An 18,671-nucleotide genomic window follows, 5' to 3' on the forward strand; every position below is an offset into this window, starting at 1 on the left:
TGGTGAACGGAGAGTGTAGCTCAGAAGTTTCATAAAACAGCTCCTCAGAAGTCGTAGTTTGTTTTAAATACCCTGACATATTTTCTGTTTATTATATTACAGCACACCAGTGAACTTGGGAAGTAGAAACTAGAGTTGTAGGGAGACATGTAAAAAATCAGTAGGGATCAGATACTTATTACGATGTGAACTTACATGAGCAGAAGTGAGCCTTTCAGCTGTATGAGTCTACACTATCATTCAATTAGGTCACATATGATTATCTACCTCAACTTTTACCATATCTATTGAAGACATTAGTATCCAGGCATCTATCAATTTCTATTGTAAACATGTTCAAAGATTAAGTTTCCACAGTTTTCTAGGATAGAGATTTTATTATCCTTAGTAAAGAAATTCCTCCTTATCTCAGTTTTAAATAACCTTTCCCTTATCCCTTAGTTATGGATTTACCAGCTATGGGAAACATCTAATCTCAATCCTCCACCTTTGTGAATACCTTTGTTAAGCATTTCATCTCTTTCCTCAAGTTCCACACACAAATTCCCTTTTTTCTTCCTTGAGTGGACCTACCCTTTCCCTAGCTACCCTCTTGTTCTTTATATACATATAAGATGCCTTGGGATTTTCCTTAATCTTGTTTGCTAAGGATGTTTCATAGCCCCTTTTAGCCTTCCTAAGTCTTTGTTAAAGTTTAATGGCTAGTACATCGGGGATTTAGCTTTTTAATCTTGAGACATTTTATGTTTACCTATAATGTCTCATGCACCCACTGATTAACATTACTTAGCAAATCACTGTCAGTGGAAGATGCTGCACTCTACCCCCAGTAATTCATTTAGCTGCCAGCTTTGATTTTGGTGTTCCAGTCCTGTACTGGAATTTGAACTCAGACTCTGCTGGTTCTGAGATAGAAAATGCTACCAGCTGAACCTAAGAAAGAGATTAAATTAGATTAGATTATTTACAGTGTGGAAACAGGCCCTTCGGCCCAACAAGTCCACACCAACCCGCCAAAGCGCCACCCACCCAGAACCATTCCCCTACATTTACCCCATCACCTAACACATGGCCAATTCACCTAACCTGCACATTTTTGAATTGTGGGAGGAAACCGGAGCACCCGGAGGAAACCCACGCAGACATGGGGAGAATGTGCAAACTCCACACAGTCAGCCGCCTGAGGTGGGAATTGAACCCGGGTCTCTGGCGCTGTGAGGCAGCAGTGCTGATCACTGTGCCACCGTGCCACCCAATGTTCTGGATCGCCGTGTTGGACATGTTTATAGCTAGGTGTGCAGGGATGATTGAAATTCCATGGTTGCTAGCCCACTGCCTTCCTGCTTACCCCAAAACTCTGTGCATAATAGTGGTGGGTAATGCATTCAGCAAGTTTGTAAACTCTGCTCCTGCCAGAACCACTTCCCCTAAAATCATACCTCCCCTCTAGCTTTCAAAATGTGAAACCCTGCCCCTCCCAATGCTTATGACCTCTCCCTCTGTCTTGCATTTTAAATCTTAGATCTGATCGTAATTCCAGCAATGCCCACTACTGAGTTGTGATATTATTGGAGCTACTTGTTGATTGGCTAACAGCTGTTGGGTAGAACACCGTTACTGCGGGATAGATGCCTATATTTTGCCTTGTAAAGGTTGCCTCCACATATTAATGCTGCAGGCAACTATTTTTAAAGTCAATTGACTTGGCTCATGACTGACTTTCCTGTGAGGGTTTGCAGATGGGTGGGTGGGCAGTGAGGCTAAAATTCAGCACCTTGGCAATTGGGCTCCCAATGCCAGGCAGAGAAAAGAAAATGTTGTTCCTGCTTTTCAGTTAGTTGTCATAATAGAAATTTTAATGTCATGGCAATCAACTAATTAGTGATTGTACTCTTTAAGTAAAGTACATTCTGTTTTCTTTGCAGGTACACTCCTGTAGGCCGTTCATTCTTCACACCATCTGAGGGGTGCTCTAATCCCTTGGGAGGGGGCAGGGAAGTGTGGTTTGGATTTCATCAGTCAGTCAGACCTTCATTGTGGAAAATGATGCTTAATATTGATGGTAGGTTTCAGAGTTTAATGTATTGAACTAATTTATTCTTGTTTTTCAGATAGAATTCTTACTGCTTTCATTTGTTCTAATTTTGAGGGGCTTGTGTTATATATTTGGTGATTTAATTACTTCGATTAATGAGTTTAGTGCTACATGTTTGAGAATTCCAGTAAATGTGACCGTGGGGCTACATTGACTAGTGTTCACCAGTTTAATTTTGGTAATGGGCAGAATCAACAGCCATGTGTTTGGATTGCGCATTGGACAAACTCTTGGTTTTTCCAAAGTACTTTACAACCAATCAAGTATTTTTTCAAGTGTATTGACTCTTGCAATATTGAGGAACACAGTATCCAATTCATGCAGAGGGCATTACCTCAAACAAATACTTTGGTTGGTGAGGCAGTCTTTTTTATTATAGCAGTTTTAATTGAGGGAAATAATGGCCCAAGATGTTGAATGCTTTCTTTTTTTCAAATTCCGTTTTATTTTAGATATAAATGTTCACTTGAGACTTGACTCAAAATAGCACTGAAATTTACTCTCAATACAAATTCGTTGAAGCTTAAGTTCTAAACAGTTATGCACAGTGATTTCTGTATTTTATGGATGTTGACCTGTGTGAATGTGCTAAAGTGACTAATGGCAATTTTATACTTCCATATCTGAGTTAATGTGTGTATATATATTTATATATAAAATCTTGTGGACCTTCTGGCTTTAACAGTTTGTACTGTGACTTTGACAAAGAAAGAGGTAATTAGTACTCGCTCAGAACCAAACTAAAAGTCCAGTATGCACTGACATGCATGAGTTATGTTAAAGAAATTTATGACAACATAAAATGATGATTTTGTGTGTGCAGTTGGTATGGTATATTTGGGTATTCAAACCATGGTTAAACTTCTGATCTAATTTTGATGACAAACTAAAATTTCATACATTTTAACCCAAACTTAGGAGCTGCTGGAATCAGGTAAAGCTTTTGCATTAGCTTCATGATTTCATAATTATAACCCTGTTTATGGTAAAGAATGGTTAATTATACAAACCATTTTGAAGGTCAGGATGGTATCCTTTCAAAACTGTGTATCCAGTATCCTTTCAAAATTAGTGTCAAAATTACACCATTCTGTCAGCGTGTTTGTTAATGATCTTTGCAAGGTTAGCGTAATTTGAGCAAATCTGTCAAGAAAATACACTTGTTTACTCTTTCCTGATATTTTCCAAATAACTAGATAATTTATGGTGAATGATAGCATTCAAATCATTTCCATTATATCTGATGGATGCCTCTTCAACTCATTATACATATTTCATATTTTCCCTTTCAGTATGTCATACCACTGTATTGTCCATATAGGAATAAACCTTAATTTTTTTTTCATTTCTACTCTCCTTTATTGAGGCACAACAGAAGACCTGAAAAGTTCCAGTGTGAAATATTGTTTCTTTCATACACAACTGTTGTCTGATCTTAGTTTTTCCAAGCATTATTTGTTTCATTTCAGATTTCTAGTATCTGCAGCATTTTATTATTTTGTACCTACATGATGCGTTACATTGGCGATCGGTTAGCTCAGTTGGTCAGGTGGCTGGTTAGTGATGCAGAATGGTGCAAAAGCACGAGTTGATTTCTGCACCAATTAAGGTTATCATGAAGGACTGTCCTCACTGTCTCCAGTCACCTGAGGTGAATTGACCTTCCGGTTAAATCACCATCAGTCACATCTCTAGAGTGCAGCTCTGTTTTCCTCTGGGACTATAGCAACGTTACTTTTTCATTTCACATCACTTGCAACAGCCATCCACCAACTCAATTCCTTAAGATTAAGTAACAGACCTTAGTTATTGAATACATCTGAAGTGAACCTTAGTTGAAAGAAATGTGAAAACCATTTCATGTACAGATGCTGAGCTTTCATCAAATAGATGTAGCACATCTATTGTTAACCACGTGAATATTACTTGTGTGAAGTGATCCTTTTACAATGGGTACAGGTTTAGCAATCCAATCAGTTGACAAACTGCTTCTGCCAAAACTAAGCATGATGACAAAATACCCAGGCATGATTAGCGATTTATCCACATGGTTTCTTTAGCTCGATATTTCTGCTTTTATGACTTAGTATGCTGACTGCCGTGTGCCTTCCAGTTTTTCACTTGCTCTTTCTAGCTATAGATTGTAATTGCCCAAATTATTGTTCTAACCCATGTTTAAGCTCATGAAATAACAACACAAATTAGAATACTTAAATATCTGACAATATCTGAATGTGTTGTTGATTTGGCCAACATTTATTGCCCATCTGTTATTGCTCTTGAGAAGAAATTGATTTCTGGCTACCGCTGCAAATGTGTTGCTGGTCAAAGCACAGCAGGTTAGGCAGCATCTCAGGAATAGAGAATTCGACGTTTCGAGCATAAGCCCTTCATCAGGAATAAGAGAGAGAGAGCCAAGCAGGCTGAGATAAAAGGTAGGGAGGAGGGACTAGGGGGAGGGGCGATGGAGGTGGGATAGGTGGAAGGAGGTCAAGGTGAGGGTGATAGGCCGGAGTGGGGTGGGGGCGGAGAGGTCAGGAAGAGGATTGCAGGTTAGGAGGGCGGTGCTGAGTTGAGGGAACCGACTGAGACAAGGTGGGGGGAGGGGAAATGAGGAAGCTGGAGAAATCTGAATTCATACCTTGTGGTTGGAGGGTTCCCAGGCGGAAGATGAGGCGCTCCTCCTCCAGCCGTCGTGTAGTTGTGTTCTGCCGGTGGAGGAGTCCAAGGACCTGCATGTCCTCGGTGGAGTGGGAGGGGGAGTTAAAGTGTTGAGCCACGGGGTGATTGGGTTGGTTGGTTCGGGCGGCCCAGAGGTGTTCTCTGAAGCGTTCCGCAAGTAAGCGGCCTGTCTCACCAATATAGAGGAGGCCACATCGGGTGCAGCGGATGCAATAGATGATGTGTGTGGAGGTACAGGTGAACTTGTGGCGGATATGGAAGGATCCCTTGGGGCCTTGGAGGGAAGCGAGTGTGGAGGTATGGGCGCAAGTTTTACATTTCCTGCGGTTGCAGGGGAAGGTGCCGGGGGTGGAGGTTGGGTTGGTGGGGGGTGTGGATCTGACAAGGGAGTCATGAAGGGAGTGGTCCTTGCGGAACGCTGATAGGGGAGGGGAGGGAAATATATCCTTGGTGGTGGGGTCCGTTTGGAGGTGGCGGAAATGGCGGCGGATAATACGTTGTATGCGCAGGTTGGTGGGGTGGTAGGTGAGAACCAGTGGGGTTCTGTCTTGGTGGCGGTTGGAGGAGCGGGGCTCAAGGGCGGAGGAGCGGGAAGTGGAGGAGATGCGGTGGAGGGCATCGTCGATCACGTCTGGGGGGAATCTGCGGTCCTTGAAGAAGGAGGCCATCTGGGCTGTGCGGTGTTGGAATTGGTCCTCCTGGGAGCAGATGCGGCGGAGACGAAGGAATTGGGAATATGGGATGGCGTTTTTACAGGGGGCAGGGTGGGAGGAGGTGTAGTCCAGGTAGCTGTGGGAGTCAGTCGGTTTATAATGGATGTCTGTGTTGAGTCGGTCGCCCGAGATAGAAATGGAAAGGTCTAGGAAGGGGAGGGAGGAGTCTGAGACAGTCCAGGTGAATTTCAGGTCGGGATGGAAGGTGTTAGTAAAGTTGATGAACTGTTCAACCTCCTCGTGGGAGCACGAGGCAGCGCCGATACAGTCATCGATGTAGCGGAGGAAAAGGTGGGGGGTGGTGCCAGTGTAGTTGCGGAAGATGGACTGTTCCACATATCCTACGAAGAGGCAGGCATAGCTGGGGCCCATGCGGGTGCCCATGGCAACTCCTTTAGTTTGGAGGAAGTGGGAGGATTGAAAAGAGAAGTTATTCAGGGTGAGGACCAGTTCAGTCAGTCGAAGGAGGGTGTCAGTGGAAGGGTACTGGTTGGTGCGGCGGGAAAGGAAGAAGCGGAGGGCTTTGAGTCCTTCGTGATGGGGGATGGAGGTGTACAGGGACTGGATGTCCATAGTGAAAATAAGGCGTTGGGGACCGGGGAAGCGAAAATCCTGGAGGAGGTGGAGGGCGTGGGTGGTGTCCCGAACGTAGGTGGGGAGTTCTTGGACTAAAGGGGACAGGACCGTGTCGAGGTATTGGGAGATGAGTTCGGTGGGGCAGGAGCAGGCTGAGACAATGGGTCGGCCGGGGCAGGCAGGTTTGTGGATTTTGGGCAGGAGGTAGAAACGGGCGGTGCGGGGTTGTGGGACTATGAGGTTGGAGGCGGTGGATGGGAGATCCCCTGAGGTGATGAGGTCCTGGATGGTCTGGGAGATGATGGTTTGGTGGTGGGAGGTGGGGTTGTGGTCAAGGGGGCGATAAGAGGAGGCGTCCGCGAGCTGGCGTTTGGCTTCAGCGGTGTACAGGTCAGTGCTTTGGCAACACCGCACAGCCCAGAAAAACGCCATCCCATATTCCCAATTCCTTCGTCTCCGCCGCATCTGCTCCCAGGAGGACCAATTCCAACACCGCACAGCCCAGATGGCCTCCTTCTTCAAGGACCGCAGATTCCCCCCAGACGTGATCGACGATGCCCTCCACCGCATCTCCTCCACTTCCCGCTCCTCCGCCCTTGAGCCCCGCTCCTCCAACCGCCACCAAGACAGAACCCCACTGGTTCTCACCTACCACCCCACCAACCTGCGCATACAACGTATTATCCGCCGCCATTTCCGCCACCTCCAAACGGACCCCACCACCAAGGATATATTTCCCTCCCCTCCCCTATCAGCGTTCCGCAAGGACCACTCCCTTCGTGACTCCCTTGTCAGATCCACACCCCCCACCAACCCAACCTCCACCCCCGGCACCTTCCCCTGCAACCGCAGGAAATGTAAAACTTGCGCCCACACCTCCACACTCGCTTCCCTCCAAGGCCCCAAGGGATCCTTCCATATCCGCCACAAGTTCACCTGTACCTCCACACACATCATCTATTGCATCCGCTGCACCCGATGTGGCCTCCTCTATATTGGTGAGACAGGCCGCTTACTTGCGGAACGCTTCAGAGAACACCTCTGGGCCGCCCGAACCAACCAACCCAATCACCCCGTGGCTCAACACTTTAACTCCCCCTCCCACTCCACCGAGGACATGCAGGTCCTTGGACTCCTCCACCGGCAGAACACAACTACACGACGGCTGGAGGAGGAGCGCCTCATCTTCCGCCTGGGAACCCTCCAACCACAAGGTACGAATTCAGATTTCTCCAGCTTCCTCATTTCCCCTCCCCCCACCTTGTCTCAGTCGGTTCCCTCAACTCAGCACCGCCCTCCTAACCTGCAATCCTCTTCCTGACCTCTCCGCCCCCACCCCACTCCGGCCTATCACCCTCACCTTGACCTCCTTCCACCTATCCCACCTCCATCGCCCCTCCCCCTAGTCCCACCTCCCTACCTTTTATCTCAGCCTGCTTGGCTCTCTCTCTCTTATTCCTGATGAAGGGCTTATGCTCGAAACGTCGAATTCTCTATTCCTGAGATGCTGCCTAACCTGCTGTGCTTTGACCAGCAACACATTTGCAGCTGTGATCTCCAGCATCTGCAGACCTCATTTTTTACTCGAAGATTTCTGGCTACCCTCTAGAATCTCCTTTAGACTTCCTGATTTTTTTTATAGTGAGATAAGGCTGCTGCTTCATACATTGGTAGATTTGCTTTTTACAGGTTAGGATTATATTATCTATCAGGGCAGAGAAGATGCAGCTTTATTCTGCTTGCAACTGCTACAGTTGACCTGTACTTTGAGTTGAAAATGTGTTGCTGGTTAAAGCGCAGCAGGTCAGGCAGCATCCAAGAAACAGGAAATTCGACGTTTCGGGCACAAGCCCTTCATCAGGAATTTTCTGATGAAGGGCTTGTGCCCGAAATGTCGAATTTCCTGTTCCTTGGATGCTGCCTGACCTGCTGCGCTTTAACCAGCAACACATTTTCAGCTCTGATCTCCAGCATCTGCAGACCTCACGTTTTACTGTACTTTGAGTTCCAAAGAAGAGTCATAGAGATGTACAGCACAAAAACAGACCCTTCGGTCCAACTCGTCCATGCCAACCAGATATACAAACCTAATCTAGTCCCATTTGCCATTGGCCCATATCTTTCTAAGCTCTTCCTATTCATATGCACATCCAGATGCCTTTTAAATGTAGTATTTGTACAAGTCTCCACCACTTCCATTGGCAGCTCATTCCATACATGCACCACCCTCTGCGTGAAAAAGTTGCCCCTTAGATCCCTTTCATATCTTTCCTTTCTCACCATGAATCTATGCCTTCTACTTCTGGACTCCCCCAACCCAGGGAAGAGACCGTGTCTGTTTATCCTATCCATGCCTCATGATTTTTAACAACCTCTATAAGGTCACCCCTCAGCTTCCAATGCTCCAGGGAAAACAGCCCCAGTCTATTCATCCTCTCCCTATAGCTCAAACCCTCCAACCTGGTAACATTCTTGTAAATCTTTTCTGAACCCTTTCAAGTTTCACAACAGGAAGGAGACCAGAATTGCACACAATATTCCAAAAATGGCTTAACCAATGTCCTGTACAGCTGCAACGTGACCTCCCAACTCCTGTACTCAATTCTCTGACCAATAAAGGAAAGCATACCAAACACCTTTACTATCCTATCTTCCTGCAACTCTACTTATAAGGAACTATAAACCTGTACTCCGAGGTCTCTGTTCAGCAACACTCCCTAGGTTTTTACCATTAAGTGTATAAGTCCTGCTCTGATTTGCTTTTCCAAAATGCAGTACCTCGCATCTGCCACTCCTCAGCCCATTGGCTCATTCCTGAAGAAGGGCTCATGCCCGAAACTTCGATTCTCCTGCTCCTTGGATGCTGCCTGACCTGCTGCTCTTTTCCAGCAACACATTTTCAGCATTGGCCCATCTAATCAAGATTCCTTTGTAATCTGAGGTAACCTCCTTCATTGTCCACTAGACCTCCAATTTTGGTGTCATCTTCAAACTTACTAACTGTACCTCCTATGTTCACATCCAAATTATTTACATTAATTGACGAAAAGTAGTGGACCCAGCACCAACCGTTGTGGCACATCAGTGGTCACAGGCTTCCAGTCTAAAAAACAACCCTCTACCACCACCACCCTCTGTCTTCTACCTTCAAGCCAGTTCTGTATCCAAATGGTTAGTTATCCCTGTATTCCATGAGATCTGACCTTGTGAACCAGTCTCCCACGGGGAACCTTGTCGAATGCCTGACTTAAGTGCATACAGATCATGTCTAGCACTCTGCCCTCATCAATCCATGTTGTTACTTCTTCAAAAAACTCAATCAAGTTTGTTAGAAATGAAGTCCAATTCTTAACGCCATGTTGGCTATCTCTAACCAGTCCTTGCCTTTCTAAATACATGTAAATCCTGTCCCTCAGAATTCTCTCCAACAACTTGCCCACCACTGATATCAGGCTCACCAGTCTATAGTTCCCTGGCTTTTCCTTACCATCTTTCTTAAATAGTGGCACCACGTTAGCCTCCCTCCAGTCTTCTGGCACCTCACCTGTGACTATCGATGATACAGATATCTCAGCAAGGGGCCCAGCATTCACAGCTATCTCATGTCCCCTGTTTGCTCTTCTGATTTCCCTCTTTAGTATACTTCTACTGTCTTTATACTCTTCTAAGGATTCACTTGATCTCTCCTGTCTATACTTGTCACATGCTTCCTCCTTTTTTAACAAAAGCCTTAATTTCTCTAGTCATCCAGCATTCCCTACACCTACCAGCCTTTTCTTTCACGTTGACAGGAATGTACTGTCTCTGGACTCTCGTTATCTCATTTTTGAAGGCTTCCATTTTCCAGACATCCCTTTAACTGCAAACATCTGCCCCTAGTTAGCTTTTGAAGGATCTTGCCTAATACCGTCAAAATTAGCCTTCCTCCAATATAGAATTTTAACTTTTAGATCCAATCTACTCTTTTCCATCACTATTTTAGAGCTAATAGAATTATGGTTGCTAGCCCCAAAGTGCTCCCCCATTGACACCTCAGTCACCTGCTCTGCCTTATTTCCCAAGAGTACATTGAGTTTTGCACCTTTTCTAGTAGGTAAATACTCATACTGAATCAGAAAATTTTCTTGTACACAGTTAACAAATTCCTCTCCATCTAAATCCTGAACACTATGGTAGTCCCAGTCTATGTCTGGAAAATTAAAATCCCCTACCATTACCACCCTATTATTCTAACTGAAATCTCCTGACAAATTGGTTTCTCAATTTCCTGCTGACTATTAGGGGGTACATAATACAATCCCAATAAAGTAATTTCTATTGGACTTGAAGCAATATGACTCTATGTTGCTAGATCTGCTGAGTTTATCCAGAGCTTTATTTTTATTCAAAATCTCCAGCATCTGCAGAATTTTCTTTGCTGCAATTGGCTCTTGGGTGTCACAGCATGGAAATATTGCATTTGTTCATCATCTATGGCAATGCGACATATTTTGAGAACAGATATTTGCTTCAGAGGAAAAGCGAGAGTGTGAGTTTTATATATTTTTCCCTTTGGTTTTCAGTATCTGCTACAGCGTTTTATAAAGCCCAACCAGTGATTGAATTCATGTGTGAAGTTTTGGATTTTAAAAATATTGAAGAGCAGCAGAAACCATTAACTGACTCCCAGAGAGTGAAGTTCACCAAGGAGATCAAAGGTGAGTATAGGAACCGAATGCAACTGCATTTTATTTTTAATATGCTAGTGTGTAATATATATTTAGGGTTTTATTTCTTATAGTAGACTAAACAGTTCTCAATATTATTTGAGGGCTTATGGTATCAAAAGGCCGTTTGGGATGTGGTAATCTAATGGTACTGGATGTGCAGCCCAGCGGTTGAAAACTGTCGAGAGTTTTGCAGTGGGATACAATAAATTTAGTCATTTATGAACTGACAGCAAAAACATGATGTTATCAGATTGTTGCTATGCATCACTTGCTGCGGTGATGCTCTTCAGAAAAAGAAACTTAGCACCCTTGGCTAGTTAGGCTTACACATGACTGAAGTCTAACACTGACTTAGGGGTGCACAACAAATGCTACCTTGCTAGCGCCACCCAAATTCTAAGACTGCATATTATAAGAAAGAACACATGGGTTTCACTTCTACTGGAAAGGTTTTCATTTTATAAACTGATTGGGTGACTAGGAGTGATTAGATTAGAATCCCTACAGTGCGGAAACAGGCCCTTTTGGCCCAACAAGTCCACACCAGCCCTCCGAAGAATAACCTACCCAGACCCATTTCCCTGCTCCTTAAATAATGCACCTATCATTATGGGCAATTTAGTATGACCAATTCACCTGACCTGCACATCTTGGGACTGTGGGAGGAAACCGGAGCACCCGGAGAAAACCCATGCAGACATGGGGAGAATGTGCAAACTCCACACAGACAGTCACCCGAGGCTGGAATCTAGCCCGGGTCCCTGGCACTGTGAGGCAGCAGTGCTAACCTCTGAGCCACCGTACCGCCCCTGCATGGACTATGGATTCATCAAGATGGGTGCATAAGCTATTTTGAAATTATTTTGCCAAGGTTACTTTTGGAAACGGAATCATCATGTTATAGCTTAGAGGAGACCATTTAACCCATACTATCTGCTGGGTAGTTAAGTAAAATTGTCTAACAACTCGGTTGTTTCCTTGTTATACTGAAAATCTTTTCCCCTTTCAGGTAATTATCCTGCCCGTCTTTGAAAGTTGCTATCCTGTCTGCTTCCCCAACAGTTTTGCCACTTTGTAAATCATTATGACATATTGTAGCTTCTTGAGTATTGTTGAAGTTGCACTCATCTAGGCACATGGAGAGTATTCCTTCACGTTCCGTGCCTTATAGTTGATGGACCGGGCACTGGGGACATGGAGGAGGACGTTGAGTTATTTTCTGCAGAGAGTTATATATATATATAGGCCCAGTTCAGTTTCTGGTCAGTGGTAACCCCAGAATGTTATTGGAGGATTCAACAATGATTGAATGATTCCAGTTGCAGATATTTTGGTGCATAGAGTGGATGTGGAGACAATGCTTCCGTGAGTAAGAGAGACTAAGACCCAAGGGCGCAACCTCCAAGTGAAGGGGCAACTCTTTAGGACTGAGAGGAACAATTTCTTCAGCCTAAAGGTAGTTAATCTGTGGAGTTCATTGCAGCAGAGGGCTGTGTAGGCCAAGTCATTGAGTATATTTAAGACAAAGATGGGTTCTTGATTGGTAAGGGATTCGAGATTTATGGGAAAAAGTCAGGAGAATGGAGTGCAGAAGCAGGTCAGTCATGATTAAATGGTGGCGCAGACTTAATGGGCCGAATGGCCTAATTCTACTCCTGTAGTTTCTGGTCGTGTGGAGTGAATCAAATTGGCTGAAGATTGGCATCTGTGATGATCTGGATCTCAGGAGAAGACTAAGATGGATTATCCATCTAACACTTCTGGCTGAATATAGTTGCAAATGCTTCAGCCTTGGATTTTGTGCTGGACTCCACTGTCATTGATGTTGAGAGTGTTTGTGGAACCACCTTCTGTTGCTTTAATTGTCCACCACCATTTATGTCTGGATATAGCAGGGCTGCAGAGCTTCAAACTGATTTGTTGGTTATGAGGTTGCTTAGCTTTCTCTGTTACAAGCTACTTCTGTTGTTTGGCAAGCAAGATGTCCTGTGTTGTCACTTCACTAGGTTGACATTAACTTTGGGTATGTTTGTTCCTGGCATGTCCTCCTGCACTCTTTTTTTTGAACCAGGGTTGATCTCTTGACTTAATGTCAGTGAGGGACTGGGGGATATGCTGGACCTTGAGGTTACAGATGATTGTTAAATCTAGTTCTGCTGATGTTGAAACCCAGCTGGGTGTCTAATTTTGCTCGTGGTTCTGCTCGCTGAGCTGGGAATTTATGTTGCAGACGTTTCATCCCCTGTCTAGGTGACATCCTCAGTGCTTGGGAGCCTCCTGTGTGAAGTACTTCTGTGATGTTTCCTCCGGCATTTATAGTGGTTTGTATCTGCCGCTGCAGTGGTCGATATATTGGGTCCAGGTCGATGTGCTTATTGATTGAATCTGTGGATGAGTGCCACGCCTCTAGGAATTCCCTGGCTGTTCTCTGTTTGGCAGTTCCTATAATAGTAGTGTTGTCCCAGTCGAACTCATGTTGCTTGTTATCTGAGTGCGTGGCTACTAAGGATAGCTGGTCATGTCGTTTCGTGGCTAGTTGGTGTTCATGGATGCAGATCATTAGCTGTCTTCCTGTTTGTCCTATGTAGTGTTTTGTACTGACCTTGCATGGGATTTTGTACACTACATTGGTTTTGCTCATGCTGGGTATTGGGTCGTTCATCTTGGTGAGTTTCCTTGTTATCAGGGGGACGATACTTTGTCTCACATGTTTGTTGTGTCTCTTCTTGTCAGTCCATTGTTTCTGAGTGTGCATTCTAGTGCTGCTAGGAAGCCTGCTGTTTTGGTGTCCCTGTGGTTGTAGTTGAGTCCCTTGGCCAGTATTGTTCTTTCCGTGTCTGAGCTGTCTGTGGAAGAGGTTTCTAACCTAGGAGTGTGTTGTGGTGTCCTCTTTGTTGTGTGTTAGTTTGGCCATTTTTTCTTTTAGTGCCGTTTTTTTTGCGGTGTGTGGTCCTGTTCTGTACTATGGTGATGGCCTGTTCTATGGTCCAGGCCAAGACGAAGGACCCGATACCCAGCATGAGTAAAGCCAATGTAGTGTACAAAATCCCATGCAAGGACTGCACAAAACACTACAAAGGACAAACAGGAAGACAGCTAACGATCCGCATCCATGAACACCAACTAGCCACGAAACGACATGACCAGCTATTCTTAGTAGCCACACACTCACATGACAAGCAACATGAGTTCGACTTTGTCTAATTTTGGGTTGTTAAATCTGTGCAAAATATGTTCATTTAGAACTGTTCAAAAAAGAATTGGTATTATGAACAAGTGGTTGAGTATAAAAGCAGTGAGTCTCAACAAAAGTGTTCTGAGCAGTTCTGTGCAAAGCCTCAATTATATTGAGGCCTGAAGGACATTGAAAAAGGAATTTACTCCAATGATTGAGGGACTTTAGTGATGTCGAGAGACTGGAGAAGCTAGAATTGTTCTCTTTGAAGCAGAGATGTTTAAGGGTCGTTTTAGTAGTGTTCAGAGTCAAGTGGTTTTGATTAAGCAGTTCAACAAAATTTTTTCCAGTTATAGATGATTTGATAGGCAGAGGTTGCTGGTTTCAAATGATTTGCAGAGAAGCCCAAGATGACAAGAAGTTTTTTTTATATATGCAGTGACTGATCTGCACTGCACTACCTGCAGTTGTGTTGGAAGCAGATTCAATTGCCGACTTGAAAAGCATTTGGATAAATAAATGAAGGGTAAGAATTTAGTGGGCTGTGAGAAAGCACACCCTTAATAGGCTGAGTAGTGATGTACTTTTTATTTTATGGTTCTGCACTGTCTTTGTTAGCAGTTAGTACAGTAACAATATTAGCATTTGATGAGTTGTTAAAATTTGGATTTAATTTTCTGCAGGACTCAAAGTGGAGATCACTCATTGTGGACAAATGAAAAGAAAGTATAGAGTGTGCAATGTTACCAGAAGACCAGCAAGCCATCAAACGTAAGGCATTTCAGCTTGGAAATATCATCTATGTTGCAATAAATATTGACACTTAACAGATATAATTTGGCTATTATAATTCCTTGAACTGAGTTTAATTTAAAGGTATTTTTTAATGAAAATGTTGTTCATTCTTGAAATACTTTCTTCACTGACCCTTTCAAGTGTTTTTCTTTAAAAAGGGTTAAAATAGTTTTGTTTTGCAAGTTATGATGTCTGAGTAAAATTTTCTGATATTGTTTTACCATTTGAATGTATTTAGATTTCCACTTCAGCAGGAGAATGGGCAGACTGTTGAATGCACGGTAGCACAATATTTCAAGGACAAGCACAAACTAAATCTTCGCTATCCTCATTTACCATGTCTACAAGTTGGACAGGAGCAAAAACATACGTATCTTCCTCTTGAGGCACGTCAGTTTTGTAATCTCTTATTAAAGATATGAAATAAAATAATTGCTTTTGCACCAGGTCTGTTGGTTGAAGATTTTCTACTGTTTTTTCCCCCTTTTCCCATGTTTCCTTCTTATTTTGGTTTCTTCCAACCTTCCCCATCTAGTTTCACATTGTGAGAGTACATACACCTGCCACAATTGCCTGCAACTGGAGTTGTCAGAGACCTTGCCCAACTCTCTCATTTGATTTTCCCTCATCACCAGATGCGAGGTTGACCACGATTCCTATTCAGTTTGAGTTTTCCTCCTTAAATATCACTGATAAGATTGGGAATTGTAGAGAAAAGGACGTTTGTCCATTTTTCTTAACTCTAGACATGTAAGCACTCCAATATTCTTTTCATTCAATAGTACAGATCCTGGATGAAACTAAAAAAACAGTGACTTCAATTTGTTGTGTTGAGTTTGCCTTTTTGTCTTCTAATCCCTTAAATAAACATTCACACTTTTAATATAAGTTTTCTACACTAATTGTGAATTATTTCTGCCAGTGTGATACATATACAATTCTATGTAAACTTCCATGCCCTTTACAAAGGTGAATAACACACTTTGAGTTAAAAGGAACACGGTGCAGTTTACAGAAATTTATATTGAGATGCTTTCCTATTTAGCCAATCACTTTCTCCACTGATGTAGTACTTTTATCCAATGACAATTTTTGGTCACTTTATATTATGTAGAATTACACAGATATAGAAAAAGGTTGTTGAGCCAAACTGGTCAGTTTTATTAATTTCCACATCAGTACCCCATATCCCATTTACCCCTATTTTTACAAAATCTTTGTTCCCAAAAATTGGTAAATTTGTAAAATATTTGTGTGGTCCCTTTAATAACTCAAAAGCCTTGAGTGTTTCTGTTTGAAGAAAAAAATACTATATTGAGTGTTAGGAAAGCAGACTTTTTGTTTTCTGGTTGAACATTAGGCATGAAAGGTTGTCTGTTGAGGAATTAAGAGATAGCAAATCCGATACATCAGAATGAGTAGGAGCAAATTACTGCAGATGATGGAATCTGTGCTGAAAACAACAAATGCTGGAGACCACATCAAGGCAGACAGCATCTATGGAGAGACAGCAAGCTAACATTCTAATCTAGATAACCATTGTTCTGCCATTCTCTCATTCTGATCACTTAATCTGAACTATCAACACCTTTTCTCCACCAGACTATACACCCCACCACTGCCACAACCCTGCACTCCACTGTAGTATAAATGCTGTTCCCCCTGCACATTTCGTTTCAGCTTTGATGAAGAGTTATCTAGACTCAAAGCATTAGTTATCTGACTTGCTGTGATCTCCAGCATGTATTGTTTTCAGTGCATCAAAGTGAGTGATTGATTTAGGATAAACTTGAAATATTGATGCAATATTTGGATAAGAAATGTAACATTTACTCCTGAGAGTGAGATAGAAGAGTGCACCTTTATAATTCATTATCAAATCATTTATTTATTTTGTAGATGTCATAAATCTAGAAGTGAAACCTCTAATGTTGGAAGTGTGAACTAAAAATACTTATTAGCACCAATGGAAAGTTTTAGTTTTTTCAAATTTTGTGTAATTAAAAAACAGTTCCTGAATGGAACCATGATTTTAAAGTGGTACTTGAGATTTGTACAATTCAATTAAATTGGACTTTATTGATGTTTAATTGATCTCTTCCCAGGTGTGTAACATTGTAGCTGGGCAGAGATGTATAAAAAAACTGACCGACAATCAAACCTCAACCATGATTAGAGCCACTGCCAGGTCTGCACCAGACAGACAAGATGAGATCAGCAAACTGGTGAGTAATAAAGGAATAGCAGGGGGCCATCTAGCTGCTCTAATCTTTTCTGCCATTCAGTTCTGGGGTCCACGTACCTAACTTTACCAGTATTCCTTATGCCTTTCCCAACAGAAATCTGTGGATCTCAAATTTAGAGTTAGAAATTGATCTGTCATCAATTCCACTTCACAAACTAGTTTCAAACATTTGCCATATTGTTTTACAATATCTTTGTAAATTTATCTTAATCTGAAATGAGAACCAGAATTTTTGTACCTGAATCCTAGACTCCCAGCTGCGACATACTTCTTCTGAATATTTGCATCCCTTTATACCTTGAGTACTTTGATCAAATTACCCCTAAACCTGCTGAATTTCATTCACTGCAGCCTAGTTTGCTTAAATTTTTTCTGGAGGCAAAGCTTTGAGAACGCCAATATTACTTTGTTTACTGCTGCATGTGCAGCCAGGAGCCCTGGTAAAATTGGAATTGGGGAGAAAGCTGTCTACTAGTTGGAAGTCGTACCTAGTGCAAAAGATAGTTGTCGTTGTTGAAACTTGATTATCTCAAGCATAGGACAGCATTGTCGGAGGTCCTCACAGTAGTGTCCTTCAGCCAACCATCTTAGTTGCTTCATCAATGACCTTCCCACCATCATGAAGGCAGAACGTTCATTGGTGATTTTGCAATGTTCAGCACCATTCCCAACTCATCAGGTACCATAGTGCTCCATGCCCATATACAGTAAGACCTGGAAGACATCCAAGTTTGGGCTAATAACTGACAAGTAGCATTCGTGCCACACAAGTGCTATTCAGTGGCAATCTTCAAAACATCTGAGCCATCGCCCCTTGATGTTCAAAGGCATTAGTTATGCTGAAGTCCTCTTGTCAACTTGCAAAGATTTTCCATTCACCAGAAACTGAACTGGATCAGCTGTATCAGTACTGGTGCGAAAAGAGTAGAGATTAAGAATTCTGCAGTGATCAACTGTGCTTTAATGCCCGTCCACTATCTTCCAGGCACAAGTCGGAAGTGTTGCATTACTCTCCATTTGCCAAGTCCATCCAGGACAAAACTACCTTTATTATCCACTCTTTTGAGCAAAAGGAGCATGATTTAATATCTACAAAATTCATTGCAGTAATTCACCAAGGCTTCTTTAACAACACCTTCCAAAACTGTGATCTCTACAAGCAGAGCAGGGAATCCAAAGGAACCCACCACTTGCAAGTTGCTTTTCAAGTCATGCACTATTCTGACTTGGAACTGCAATTGCTTTTCTTTCATTGTGGCTGGGTCAACATTTTGGAACATGCTGTCAAACAGCAAGGTAATATTCCTTCCACTCCCAAGATTACAACAATTCAAGAAGGAAGCTAACCAGCACAGTCAGCCTTATTGATTGATTTCATTACCTGTTATGATATTTTAGTGATCTGTGTATCTGTGGCCTCTATTGTTTCTAGCTTTTCACAATTAAATTAATTTCATTGAATTTTGTTGTCTTAATTTTGTCCATTTAATTAATGCATTAATCTCCCTCCCTTCATAATTTTACGCATGCATCAGTACTGCCTTTAAAATTGCTTATATTTGGCTTGCTATGGAAGTATCTTCCTGATGTGTAGGTATACAATGCATGCCAGATAGTGTATGATTGTTTTTGGAACTCTCATTTCTATTGTTTCAGGTTTCCTTTTTGACTTCACAACACT

At 42.8% G+C, this 18,671-nt stretch overlaps 1 protein-coding gene across 1 annotated transcript in view; it reads left to right on the top strand.

Moving 5' to 3' along the window:
• Positions 1-18,671, top strand: part of LOC132815084 (protein argonaute-2) — a 100,206-nt gene that overhangs the window by 45,365 nt on the left and 36,170 nt on the right. Inside the window, exons 5-9 of the mRNA XM_060823823.1 lie at positions 1,926-2,062; positions 10,629-10,763; positions 14,634-14,721; positions 14,984-15,131; positions 16,851-16,970. Of these exons, the coding sequence (XP_060679806.1) occupies positions 1,926-2,062; positions 10,629-10,763; positions 14,634-14,721; positions 14,984-15,131; positions 16,851-16,970 (628 nt within the window). The remainder of the gene's footprint in view (positions 1-1,925; positions 2,063-10,628; positions 10,764-14,633; positions 14,722-14,983; positions 15,132-16,850; positions 16,971-18,671) is intronic.

This window comes from Hemiscyllium ocellatum, chromosome 4, assembly GCF_020745735.1.
Source record: "Hemiscyllium ocellatum isolate sHemOce1 chromosome 4, sHemOce1.pat.X.cur, whole genome shotgun sequence".
Taxonomy (NCBI): domain Eukaryota; kingdom Metazoa; phylum Chordata; class Chondrichthyes; order Orectolobiformes; family Hemiscylliidae; genus Hemiscyllium; species Hemiscyllium ocellatum.